At 48.8% G+C, this 13,530-nt stretch overlaps 1 protein-coding gene across 2 annotated transcripts in view; it reads right to left on the reverse strand.

Moving 5' to 3' along the window:
- Nucleotides 1-95: 95 nt before the first annotated feature.
- The window catches only part of KDM5B (lysine demethylase 5B), a 56,011-nt gene continuing 42,576 nt past the window's right edge, over nt 96-13,530 (reverse strand). For both annotated transcript variants that reach the window (XM_053998136.1, XM_053998135.1), the window contains exons 19-27: nt 12,412-12,767; nt 11,195-11,333; nt 9,212-9,391; nt 8,187-8,345; nt 5,933-6,418; nt 3,929-4,040; nt 2,480-2,634; nt 1,494-1,820; nt 96-947 (exon numbers count right to left, since the gene is read on the reverse strand). In XM_053998136.1, coding sequence (XP_053854111.1) covers nt 810-947; nt 1,494-1,820; nt 2,480-2,634; nt 3,929-4,040; nt 5,933-6,418; nt 8,187-8,345; nt 9,212-9,391; nt 11,195-11,333; nt 12,412-12,767 — 2,052 coding nt within the window. In that variant the 3' untranslated portion in view covers nt 96-809. The remainder of the gene's footprint in view (nt 948-1,493; nt 1,821-2,479; nt 2,635-3,928; nt 4,041-5,932; nt 6,419-8,186; nt 8,346-9,211; nt 9,392-11,194; nt 11,334-12,411; nt 12,768-13,530) is intronic.

The raw sequence follows: 13,530 nt of genomic DNA on the forward strand, positions 1-13,530 counted from the left end.
GCGTTGCTTCTTTGGAAGGTGATTATTTCTTGGCTAAGAGAACCCAGAGATGCAGTGTGTATTCAGAGGGAAATAAAACTGCATTTCAAACTCTCTAAAAACACCAACATTTAATTTTATAACATAACCAGGGGTTTATTCCACAATATAAACTGCAACATTTGATACAAGCTACCCAAAAAAGGAGAAAGCCAAAATACAGCTGTGGCAATTACTTTACAGTTTTTTTTTTTTCCTGTCTTCTACATCACAGGGCCCTCAGTGACACTAGGATCTAACATTTGCTGTCTGTACATCAACCAATGCTAGAAGCAACACGCTGTTCAGTTGTCATTCCAGTCACTGAAACCAGACATAGAAGTTATTGCTCAGATAAATAAACCTAGTCTACGAAAAACGAAGTGGAAAAAAACTAAAGTCTCCAAAGAGTTAACAGAGTAAACAGGGATTTCCTCAAAAGAGGATTATTGGAAAATTCATGGTGCAGGGGTTTTTTTGTTTGTTTTTGCACCCAAACCAAGCTCAATTAAATACGTCGGTAAATCCCAGAGGTAACTGAATGCTGTACAATAAAGGTGCCTTCCCAATCGGTGGAAACCCCTGCAAACAGTCAGCATCTCAAACCTCAACAACCACAAACAGATCAAGGGAAAATACAAAAGTGTCAAAAATTGTTCTGAGTTCTGGAAAATGATCCCATAAGGATAGAAGTAGCACCATTTGCAATCTGGTTCTTAAACCAGCCCCTGTGGCTTAACTGGAAAACTGGGAACCTTCTTTACTTGAGTCCTGAAGGGTTTGTGGGGGTTTTACTTCCTGTACTGGGCGTCCTTCCCGGCACAGCTGGCGCAGATGTAATCCTCCTTCTCTGCCATCTCCGGGGAGATGCCCACACACACCTGGTGGAACCACTGGTTGCAGCTGCCATCACACTGGACCCAGTCGACCTGGTGAAGAGCAGACACAGGGGTCAGAGCAGGGCCAGGCAAAGTGCCCTGCACTCGTGGGCACTATTTACATGAGAAATGTCCTGTTCCACAGCTGGCTGCTGCTGGATATTCACTGTGCTCCCTGCACTCCCTGGCTGTGGGCAGGGCACACCCTCCCTTATCTTCCCATTGCTTTCCCACCTATCAGAGACTCAACATGCCTCTTCTCTATTTCCAGCATGGATGGGCCTGAACAGAGCCCCAGGCACTGCCACCAGGACAGAGCCCATCCACACCTGTATACCAAGAGCAGCCAGGACACAGTGTCTGCACGGCCCCACCTGCCCCCTGCCCTGGTGTGCAGATGTTCTGATGCCACACGGCTGCCCCAGGGCAGGTGGGGTCGATCCTGCCCATCCCAGCTGCACAGACACCGGCTCTGTGTTAGCCAGGGCCTCTCACCCCCACCATGAACAGCTTTTCTGCCGTTAAACAGTCCCAGGGCAGCTCCCTGTCCCAGATCCCAGCACTCAGAACACCATGGTGGGTTCTGCCCCTCCTGACCTCATCCCCCTCGGGCTGGAGGCAGTTCACAGCTGGGCAGATGGCATCCTCATCCTCGGAGTCCTCCTGCTCGGAGAACGACGCGTCTGAGGGCACCAAGTGGCTGTCGCTGGAACGCTGCAGCTCCAGGAGCCGCTCCCGCTCTCTCTCCAGTTTGTTACTGCACAGATCCTTTGAGTGACTCAGTTTCAGTTTCTTCTTTTTGGGTGTTCTCATCTTTTTTACTCTCGCTCTCTTCTCACCACAGAAGGTCTCTCTCTCGAAACGCCGCTTCAGTTTTCTCTCCATGTAACTAATCCCATCCTTTTTCCCTCGGCAACACTCATTCTATGGGAAAGACATTTTGGCAAGGTTGGAAGTATGCAGCTAACACCCATTATCCTGTTATTCCATACCCTGATTTTAGGAATAGGTTTAAGTACAAGTGCAGTGTCGGACAGTGCTGCATTTTCAGTAGCATGAGATGTGTAAGAGAAGCCAAGGGCAGGGTCAGGCACCAGGGACAGAACTCAGAGAGAAAACCATCCTCATTTCCTGCCTCTGAGCCCACAGCTTCCACAGCAGCTCCCTTGGAAAGCCTCAACATAGGACAAGAGTCAAGTGTTCAAGGCCAGGTGGGACTTGGAACAATCTGATCTAGTGTAAGGTGTCCCTGTCCATGGCAAGGGGTGGAACAAAATGAGCTTTAAGGTCCCTTCCAACCCAAGCCAGTCTGGGATTCTGCAATTCTATGGAATCAGGACAGATTTACGTAAAATACAGAGACTGACCATAAACACATATCTACATTTCAATAATGTGTTAGGGCACAAATTGTATTCAATATTTTGTAACTAATTTATTACCGACTTCTTGACTCCTTTTTCACAAGGAAAAAGTATTTTCATGGAAGTGCAGCCACACACACAAACCCCAGTGAAGCCCAAGGGCTGAGGCAGAGCCCTTCCTCAGGGTGCCCCAGCTCAGTGCTGCTGTTGGACACTTGCCTTGTCACTTGTGGCTGTGCTGGGTGACCTCTGCTCTGGCTGCAGGGCCGGGCTCTGCTTCGTGAACAGGGCCTGGTACAGCTCCTGGATCTCGGGCAAAGAAACCTGCAGCAGCTGGGCTTCCATCATCAGCTCGTCCAGCTCGGTGCTAACGACTAGTGTGAAAGACAAGGAGACACAGCAGGAATTCTTCAGTGACAAGAACTGCACAGATAATGAAAAATCTCTGGTATCACAACAAAAAATGGTGAAAGACTTTAAATCTGCAACTGTATGAGTTAGTTCTTATTTGCTCCCTCTTGACTGTTCATTTTTAACAGCAGGGTTGCAAGGAAAGATAAAGGCTTGCATAGAAGCTCCTGCACTGTGGCTCAGCACCCTGCCACGCTCCCATTCCCTGCTGGTTCAAGGATAAGGCATTGCCATCATTCCTGGCAAATTCTCCTGCTTCAGGAGCTGCAGGATGTGACAATCCCCTCACTACCTAACGAGTGGGTAACATGAACAAACTGAGAGGGGCCTGTACAGGGAGCCATGAGAGGAGAGGAAGGAAGGCTGAGGGTAAGCCTGGTGACAAGGTCCTGCTCTATGGTCACTAGCCACTGCTGCTACTGGCTCTGAAGCTCATGCAGGGCTCTGAAACAGTCCTGGCTGGGGAGGCCAAAATCTTTGTATAAATAACAGCTTATTAATACACTACAACTCAAATATGAAAAATAAACCTGATGACACAAAGAACTGCCTTGTTTGATGTGAACTGTAACATTCCACTGAAATGGCTTTTCTAGCACTGGGATGGACTGAGCTGCACAGACATGAAGGTAAGTCTAGACTTGTGTCCCTGGAGCATTATGCATGAGGAGGGAAGAAATGGTAAATAATTTCTGTCACAGTCATAAAATGATGCAATTCACAGCTTGTCTATCAGCCCAACCCACTGAGTCTGAGATGAGGACGGTCCAGAGCCTGTGCTGAGTGACCCCAGCAGAGCAGAGCAGTCCCATGGGGGCTGGGGCAGCTCCAGTCTCTGACAGCTGGACAATTGTGCTGCAGCAAAGCTCACATGGACTCGTGTCCTGTGCATTAAGTACCCCATGGCTTCCAGCACCACGTCCCTGCTGTTCCCATCCACCTCCTACACTTCCAGTGGCCCCTCCTTTTTCCTTCCCCCTTCTGCAGCTCGGCTGGGGCACAGCCTGGGGGAGCTGTTCTTGTGGGAAGGGGTCAGCTCTCCTGATTTCTCATCCCATTGTGCACACCCCTCTGCCAAAGCTGGACACTGAGCTCCAAAGTTGCTGAGGAGATGGAGAAACAACCACCAGGGCTATGCAGTCACAGGCCTGCTCAGCCATTTCCTGCTGACCAGGACACCCTCCCTGCCCCACCAAATATGGGAGAAAAAAGGAAGGGGCAGGGGGAAACCTCCCAAACCAAGTGAAGATTACAAACCATGAAGTGGGATGCAGTGCTGTCCTGTAGAGAATGGAGAATGCAAATACATGGTTCTGTTATCCCAGTCATGAGGCATGGAGAATGACATTGCCCCAATTGTCTGTGACACCTAGAAAACAAAACACAGATAGTTTCACTAAACATGGAGTTTGAAATGTAGAATAACTATGAGAGGATCAACACTTGTTTCTCTTACAGCTAATGGAATCTTGTATCTGGTCCAAAAGACTGCAGCAGGGACATGCCAACAGCAAACCCTGCACCTCCTGACACTGCCAGGGACATCTCACCAGGAACCTTCCACAACACCCTCTGCCTCTAATCCACTAATCCAAGTGCCTGGGTCCCTTGCAGAATAAGGCTCTCCTCAATTCCCACTGCTGCTCTCAAGGGAATTTTTCAAATTCACCCACATTCCTCACTTTGGCCAGTGTTAAAGCAACCCAGCTCCAGTGGTTACTGAAGAGCTTCTTGTGTGGAAGTGAGTGCTGAATTAGCCCAGAGGACAGGGAAAAGAGAACTGGGACAAAGAGAGGACAGCCGTGGTGAGACACTGGATTCACCAGAAAACCACCTCAAATCCATGGAGACTGAAGTTTCCTGAAGCTCTCACCTGCCCCGAGGTGCGCTGGGGGCCTGGCTCAGGAGGGTCCCTGGCTCAGGCACACTGAGGACCCAGGTAGAGGGACCTGGTCAGAGGCTCTTCCACTGAGCTTCCCAGGGACCTCCGACTTGGGAAATGTAGTCACAAGGACCTGGACAAGCTCAGCCAGAAACACCTTCATTTGGAAGGTTTACTGACTTAAGGTCCAGACCCCTCAAAAATGGTTACACTGCTTTGGGTGGGAGGAACCTCACAGCTCCACGCTGAACTAATACCATCACGCAAATAAAATGAAACTCACTGTTTCCATTTCTGGCCGAAACATCAACTTCTGTTTCCAAAATCTTGGCCAGTTATTTTCAGCTAACCTAGCTGACCTAGCAAAATTATACTTTCACACCTAAATGACCAGAAAAAAATCTCTTAAATACCTAAAGATATTTTAATTTCTCTATCTTGACTTGCGTTTTTGAAAAATTTGGTCCACTAGCCACTGGCACAGCTGGGTGAATGAGAAGCAGCTGCAACACCCTGTTAGGTGTGGCATGGTTTATGTTTTAACATAAGTGAACACAAAACCAGAAACACAGCCTAACTGTAGCTGGACTAGACTAGCTACACTAAGGTGCTTCAAAATGTAAAAGCAACAGAGTACATTCCATTTTGGGGTGTTTCATGTTCTTCATAGAGCACAGAACTTTGATTTCTGATATTTTCTGCATTTGTTATTCTCAGGAAAATTCTCTACCTCCTTTCTTTCTTTAGGTGTCCCTTTTGCTGAAAGAACTTCACTGAAAAAAGACAAACTCTCTCACTACCCCACCTGAAACAGCTGCTGTGGCTAAACCCAGCAATATGAACAGAATATTCGGTTTGGGAGGTCTAGCGGAAGCGAGGAGAGCCAGCAAAGGATGAAGACACTTTGTTGAAAACAACTTTGTCTGAGAGCCAAGCTGATAATGCACAGGACAGTTTGTGGCTCTGTCAGTAATTCTCAACACTTATTTGAATACTTGTAGGAGCAGAATATAAAGACCAACTGAATACTAAGCACTCCAGAAACAACAACTCAGCAGCTCTGTCATTAATGGTACCACAGCAGAACACAGGAGCTGGAAGAGGAGAGGGGAAAAACAGGTTCTTTGGGAGGAATTGTTGCTGGACTCCAGCAGAAGGGAACACGAAGCTGCTGCTGGGGCACACACACATCCTGGCTGAGAGGAACCAGCCAGGATGTCAGGACCCAGCTCCTGACAGCTGTAAAGCAGGAACAAACCCTCTGCCTTGTTGGAATTTGTAGGGAGCTACGGCAGACCCAAATCCAGAGCAGTGTCACCCCCTGTCCTCACCGACCCCGTGCTCCCAGTGCCAGAAGCCCGTCCCTGGCCCAGCCTCACCTTGTTTGTCTCTGGCAGCTGGCCCGCCGAGGCTTGCCACCTGCTGTACAGTAATCCTGAGCCAACTTTGTCCTGGATGCGTTTTAGATTCCCTGAATACAACATTTGTTGTGCTCTGTGCTGCCAGTTCACAGTTCTCTCGATCATGTAGCGCAGGGCGTCCCCCTCGGGCAGCCGGACGCGGATGCGCTGCAGGGACGCCAGCAGCGGCAGGATCTTCTCCAGAGGCGGCTTCTCGGAGCGGCGGCACTGCGGGCACAGCCACACGCGCGGCCCCGGCGCGGCGCCGGGCACCGGGACGCAGCCTGTGTGGAAGAAGCCCCTGCAGAGCTCACACTGGATCATGGGAGCAGCCGGCTCCTTCTGGCACAGACACACCTTGAGCTCGGCGTCCTCCTCGCTCGACAGCACCTTCACCTCGTTCGCTGCTCGCAGGGCGCGCAGCGCCTCCATCTCCCTCAGCCGCGCTTCTCCCAGCGTGGCCATCTGAAAGGGAGGCAAAGGATGGCATCTCCAAGGGAATGCTGCTTGTCACAAACAGGGTGCCCTCTGCTCCATCACGCTGCAGACACACCAGTCTGCAGGGCTTTAAATGCTGGAATGAAGCAAGGACGGGGGTGTGCAGTGGGACAGCAAACGGGACTGGAGGGGCAGCACTGGGGATATGCTGAGGTGTGACTTCAATTCCCTTCCATTTTCTCATAAGGCCCTGAGAGAAAAAGCTTAACCCTTTGTAAAAAAATAGCTCCTAACCCCTTCTCTGTTCCAAGCAAAATTTTGTGTTTTGTACTACAAAAACACGGTCTGCCTCAAGCAGCTCAAATCCTGAAGAAGTGCAAGTTTGGATTGCAGATACTGCTCTGGGAATGTGTCTCTCAACAGTCTGACTTTGGATACTCAGAGAAGCTTCCTGGGCAGTTTTAACAAAAGCAAATGTACCTCTGACCCTCACTCTGTACATGCTGTCCAGTGCTCAGGGCCATGCCCTGACCTATGAACTTGCTCTGGGGATTGTGAACAGCAGGCAAAGTTCAGGTGTACCCTGGATGTGCTGTTTACCCTCTCTGCAGATGCTTATGATCTTTTTTTCAGGAATCTTTAGCACTAGCTCCTATAAAGACAACAATATATTTCCGTTCCATAAAGGCTGTGCAAACCAGCTGTAACTAATTAATTCTATGCATTTTATAATGTATATAAACATACCAAGGAGGGTTTATAACTATATACAATGTGGTTATTTCTCACACGATAAACTTTCAAGCATAATTCCTGGACTAAAATCAGCTCTGGAAAAATTAGACAGCTGTGTCCAGCCTGGGTAGACATGGGACTGGGGCATAGCACATTCCAATGTGCACACAGGTGCTTAGCTGGGCTGGGAGTGTGGGAAGGTTCTGGTTCCCCTTGTATGCCAGAAGCAAACCCTGCCACACTGAAAGGCCTCTCTTTCCTGGGTGCAGCCCCTGGGAGTGCCCTGGGTCTCCTTGGCCAGGGCTGCTGGAGTCACAGAGGGCTGAGTGTGACCCAGGGCCCAGCCCGTCCCCACAGTGCCACAACAGGGACACCACTGCAGCTCTGGGGGTCAGACAAGAGAGGCCAACACCTCTGAAAGCACTGAAAGTACAAGTTTCAAGTAGTTGCCATAGGTTAAAACTTAAATGTCCCACATTAAATTACATTCAAGCCCCACCCAATGAGCCCCTACTGCATCTCATTAGCCACAGGACATAATTATCTGGCCCAGGCAGAGGCTCTGCACTAGGTCTGTTGGAATGAAGCCCTTCCCCACCAGCAACCAGTCTGGTCCACCCAGAACAGTGTTTCAGTGACTCCATAAAGCATGAGGTTTTCTTTAATTATTTAGAATGTTTGTTTTAATTATAAATGGTGCTGGATTATTGTGTTCTTTGAAAGGATCAGACTTGGGCAAACCCTATACCACTTTTAATAATGTTTAGGTATAGTAGGGGAAATCAGGCCTCCATTTTTTTGTTTTCCTGTGCTTTGCTCAGCTACAGGCACTGCCTAGCAAACCATGAGGCTGCTTAACGCACAAAGCAACACGTGTTGTTTCCACTGAAAGCAATTTCGGGAAGTCTGAAGCAAACACAGAAAAGTGCAGTTCCAGAAATCCTGCAGAGCAGCACAGTGAGAACAGGGTGGAAGCCACACTCCTGCACAGGAGGCAAACAGAAACGAGGATTCAAGGAACTCAGAAGAAATTCCAGTTAGGAAAGATCTGACCACATACCGCGGATGCAGTGTCCTTGCTTTCAGAGAGAGCCCGCTCCAGGTCGCTCAGCGTCTCCAGCTTAGTGCTTTTCTTCTTGCCACTTGGCACTGGCTCCTTCAGCTTCTTCTGCTTCCTCTTCAGACTGAACATGCCAATGTCACACCAGGGACACAACACCTGAGGGACAGAACAGCAGTGTCCCACATGCAGCAGTGTTACACCTGCACTGTTCCTAACGCACCTTCCTGCCTGGATGCAGCCACAGGCAACTGGTGAGAACTAGGGTTCCTGTAGTTATTCCATCAAAGATCTGAGGGATTAGGATGAGTTTATCTGGAAGGTAGGGAGAGCTGGAAAGTTGGAATTTCAGTTTTGTAAATTGCCCAGTCCCAAACAATCCTTGTGTTTCACCCAGACTGCTGGGAGAGGAGGAGGGGAGAGAGATAGAGAACGAGAGCCGAAATGCTGAACGGCCTCCACGGGACTGAAACTGCAAACCCTGGGAAAGAGCAGAGACTCCAGAGGCTGCCCTACATTCCTGTCTGTCCCGACAGGAGGGGGTTCAGAGGGCCTCAGTGCTGGGCAGAGTGTACATTGCTCAAGGACTGCAGGTGTGACACAGCCACAGCTCCAGAGGGGCAGCAAACACAGCCCCAGCCTCGCCCTGGCACACCTGAACCTGAGGAGGATGGAGCAGGTGGGAACCTGCTCACCTGCAGCTCGGCCTGATGCACTGGAGTTAATCCATTGCCACAGACTTGTCAGTATTCCCATATTCGTATGGAAAATGTTAGACATGGCCTGCTCTTGTTAGCTACTGATTAAGAAGAATAGAGAAAACATAGCTAAATCTTAAGCATTTTAGAAGTTTAAAACTATTATTAGAACTATAGGTCACTAACAAAAGTTCTTATTAAAATAGTTACTGTAATCCTAAAGCAATTCTGCAAATATATTTAATATTTACTGCTCCTTCCTGGGCGCACACTGAGTTCCTGCACCTGTGCATGACTAAGCAGGCTGATCCCCTCCAGGCCTCTCACCTCCAGAAGGGAATACGGAGAGTTCTCACACAGGAACGTGTTTGCTGCACACTCCTTCCACGCCTGCACTTCGGCCACCAGGGCCTCCAGCCTGGGCAGGTAATCCAGGTGCACTGGGATGGACCGACCTCTCGTGACGAGCTCCACCAGCGTGTCCAGCACGGGCACACGGCCCCCAGCCTGCCGGGTGGGAAATGAGGAGATGCTGGATGCACCCAAGACACAGCACTGCCCAAGTCACAGCAGTCACTCAAGGAATTCAGGGCAGGCTTTGTAAAAATGAATTTAATGCTCAGACAGCTCAGTGATCTGCACTATCAGTTCAACATTTGTGCTGCTCGTGCATTTAGTCCTTGACTACAAGATAAAACTAACCACCGATTTGGGGGCTGGGAAGCAAGAACACACTTGCCAAATGACCCTTTGAAAAGAAAATAGAACAAAAACAGATACTGCCAACAATATAAGCAGCTTCCCAATCTCACAGTGCATTCACAGCAGAAAATAAAAATAATTCTGAAATCATAAAATTATACAGTTATTAACATTAAGAAAAGATCTTCAAGATCAATTTCAGCAATTAACCCAGCATTGCCAAAGCCACCACTTGTCCCCGGGTGTCACACCCACATACCTTTTAAATCCCTCCAGGGATGGTGACTCTACCCTGGACAGGCTGTGCCAGGGCCTGACCACTCCTTTCAGTGAAGAAATTTTCCCCAACATCCAACCTGAACCTCCCCAGGTGCAACTTGAGGCAGTTTCCTCTCATCCTGTCCCTTGTTCCCTGGGAGGAAACTCTTGATTCCCCTGGCTCCAGCCTCCTTTCAGGTACTGCAGGGAGCTCCAGCACCAGAAGACAAGTTGAACCCAGGCTGTGCCACGCCAAGAGTGAGAACAACCCCAGTATCCTGTGTGCCACTCGGGAGCAAGCTCCGGCCATTCCCTTGGCACCCCACACCTCAGGCAATGGAGGTACCACACACCCAGGGGTTAAAGCAGCACAGAAGGTAATTCCAGAGGTAATTTCTAGAACAGGCAGGTGTGGGACTGGAGAACTATTCACCAAAACAACCCCAACACCTCTAGCAACTTCAAAGTCCTGATGCCAAGAACTTCCTGCGAGTCACAGTGATTGCAGGCATTTAACAAAACCTTCACAGAACTGAAGCAGAAATTCTTGGCACAGACAGAACTAGTTTTCCATATTCAGGAGGCAGAATTTCAGAGTCCAGACCAAGAGATTAGCAAATGCCAAGAAAAAAAAAAAAACACTCAAATTCTTTCAAGACAGCCCTCAAATGAAAGTTAGTATTACATGAATTTTATTCCTTCAAAATATTTAAATCCAGGAAAATGAGTTTTTTAAATAAGAGCCAAAACATTTTTTTATTAAAAGCCAAATTTAGGCCAGACGGGCCTGAAAATATCCCTAAGCTAGATTAGAGCTCACTTTATAGAAAAAAAAATGAGGACAAATGAAAAGATTTGGCAATTTATACCAAAATCTGAAATCAGGGCTATCCTAGTGCCACCCTGGACTGATCTGGGCAGTCCCATTGACCCCTGGCTTGAGCACTTGCAAGGCTGAGCCAGGAACTACTTCTGTATCAGCACTCTGTACCTCAATGTACTACACAAAAATGTGATTAACAGGGACTTGTTACTGAGCAACTCATAAAAAGTGACCTTGAGGTGAAGTTCCATAATGCAGTAACTTTTTAACTTTAGATTTTTGCTAATAGCTGCTTCATAGATTTTATTGCAGGCAGTTTGTTGCAGAGGCGGAGGAATACAGACCAGAAACAGAAGCAAGAATCAGGGCAGTGAGTGTAGCTGCTCCATGGCTGAGGTAACCAATGTCCCAGACTGGGTGCTCTGAGCCAGAGCGACACCAGAGCCCTGGAGCACACACGGGGTCTGGGGTGGCTCTGGTGACATGAGCAGGGTCACTGTCCCTGCCCAGCAGCCAGGCTCACGTACCTGCAGAGCCTCCACCTCCTGCAGCCAGTCCTTGGCCTTCTGCACCGCATCCTTCAGCGCTGCTCCATTCGGGAGGTAGGCTGGGATCTCCTCCAGTTCCTTCACTGCTGCTGCCAGGCTGCTCAGGGACTGCCGGGGCCTGGGGGAACACAACAGCCCAGATGTGAGATGCTGCTATCAGGGGAGACTCTTCCACTCAGCTGGGTTATTAAAATCAGAGGGCCACACCAACTGATGATGTTACTGATGATGTTCAGTACTGGCTGCACCCAGCAGAGCTGGGGTGTCAGGAGAAGGGGAGATTTAGAAATGTCTGTCTAGCCTCTTACTAGAAATATTCTCACATTTGGACTTAAAGAGGATGTACCTTTTATTAATTTTTGGATAACAAACACCCACCAAACCCCAGACCAGCACCAGCTGAGATATTATGCATTAGAAGGTTAAAACTCTGAAATGGGCTTTTCTGTATTTCTGAAGTTTTAGAGAGGTACAAACACAACAGAGATCCCTATCAAATGTTAAACTCAAGCTTAGTCAGTAATGTGCTATATGAAGTTGTCTTAAAATACTGTGGTTAGTAGTGGGTAAGAAATGTTCCAATACTTCAAGTATGACAAAATTTAAAAAATAAAGGAATCTTGAGGGAAGAAACCTGGCCCATAAGTTTGTGCCACGTTCCTAATTTTTAAGTACACTGTGCTCTCCCCTGTTTTACTTTATAAATCAGAAAGTAAAAACCACAAGAAAAATTTTCTTAGAAAGGATGCATTTGGCTTATTTCCTTCTTCTCTGCACCAATTAATCTGGAAAAATCTCCTTGTTAGTTAGAAATAGTCTTATATGGACCTCTATGGACTATGAAGTTTCACCTGCTGGTGGTACCTATCTGAGCTTGATCTGAACATGTGTCCTCCAGCCCAAAACTGGGGAGAGGAGCAGGTGGAAAAGAAGGAAGAGGCATCTTAAACCCCTTTCCTGTGGCACAAGAAGAATTTACACAAGATGGTTGAGCAACACAAACACTGCAAGGCAAGACACATGAAACTGCTCCATCTCTCATCCCCCTCCTCCAGCCCTGTCCCTTCTGGCTGGCACAAGCTTTGCCTTCATGCTGGGAACTGGATGAACAAAGGGGAGCCCCTCCAGGAGTCAGGGCACTTCCATCTGAAACCACTCATGGAACTACAAAATGCAACACTGAGATTTAGCTCTACCTGGCCTTTATCAGGTTCCTGGCTTTGTCATCCCAGTGCTCGGACACGGTGAGGAGCTCCTGCAGCTTGGCCATCGCCTTCTCAACTGCTGGGTAGGGCGCGAGCCCCACCCCGGAGTCTATGAGGCGCCTCATGTCATCCAGAGTGAGGGAGCTCTGCTCTGAGCAGGCCAGCTGCACGTCCTCCAGCCAGCGCGCCTGCTCCAGCCGCGTCCGCAGCTCCGGCAGCTGCGGCAGGTCCACGTCAAAGTCAAAGCTGACATCCAGCAGCTCCTGCAGCTCTGCAGCACTGGGCATCTCTTCAGAAAGGAGCTTTTGGCTTTGCTGTTGGAAGGCTTCCACACGGTCAAGGAGATCCTGAAATACACAAATGCAACAATAAATCAGATGGAAGTCCTCTGCCAAGTCACTTGACCATGGAAGCGCAGGGTTAACAATGGGAGCACAGGCTCCTGGCAAACCCCCTGCTGCATAGTGCACATGGCAAATTATCCCCAGGGCTGAAACACTAGAATAGTGTATTCAACACACAGCTTTGCCAGCTCCTCCTCATATGCAACGTGGCCACAAGCTTGGGTATCCCAGAACAAGGCAATCCCAGACACAGGGGTGTCAGAAAGAGGGCTCGGAAGAACAGAAAGGATGGAAAGGGAAATTGAGCCTTCCATGGGTGTTGCTGGCTGGCTTTGTTTTGGAATGGCTCAGGCAGCTGAGGAACAGCAAGGTAAGGATTTATGAAGGCTTTGCAATACACTGGGAAGGGACAGAAGTTCTGATGTTCATTTCTGCTGCACTGCTAAGGCTTTTGAGCTGCACCCCACAGTCCCAGTGAGCCACAGGCATTTTACTCTCTCATGCAGGGGAACACCTTCTCTCTCTCCACGCCCTCAGCAGCTCATTACCCCAAAAGGTATTTCTGGGGCTGTTTGTACTTTCCGGGACAAAGGACAGTCAACCAGAGTAATGCCACAGTGAAAGCTGGGATTATTCTGTATGAAGCAACCTGCCCAGTACTGCCAGTACTGCCTGAAATGCTGTTCCTGCAGGAAGTTCTTCCCTCAAAGCTGACACCTTGGCATTTTGCCAGTGAAGCTGTTTCCCAGGGGGCAACCTCTTCCAG

The sequence above is a fragment of the Vidua macroura genome, chromosome 24 (genome assembly GCF_024509145.1).
Source record: "Vidua macroura isolate BioBank_ID:100142 chromosome 24, ASM2450914v1, whole genome shotgun sequence".
Taxonomy (NCBI): domain Eukaryota; kingdom Metazoa; phylum Chordata; class Aves; order Passeriformes; family Viduidae; genus Vidua; species Vidua macroura.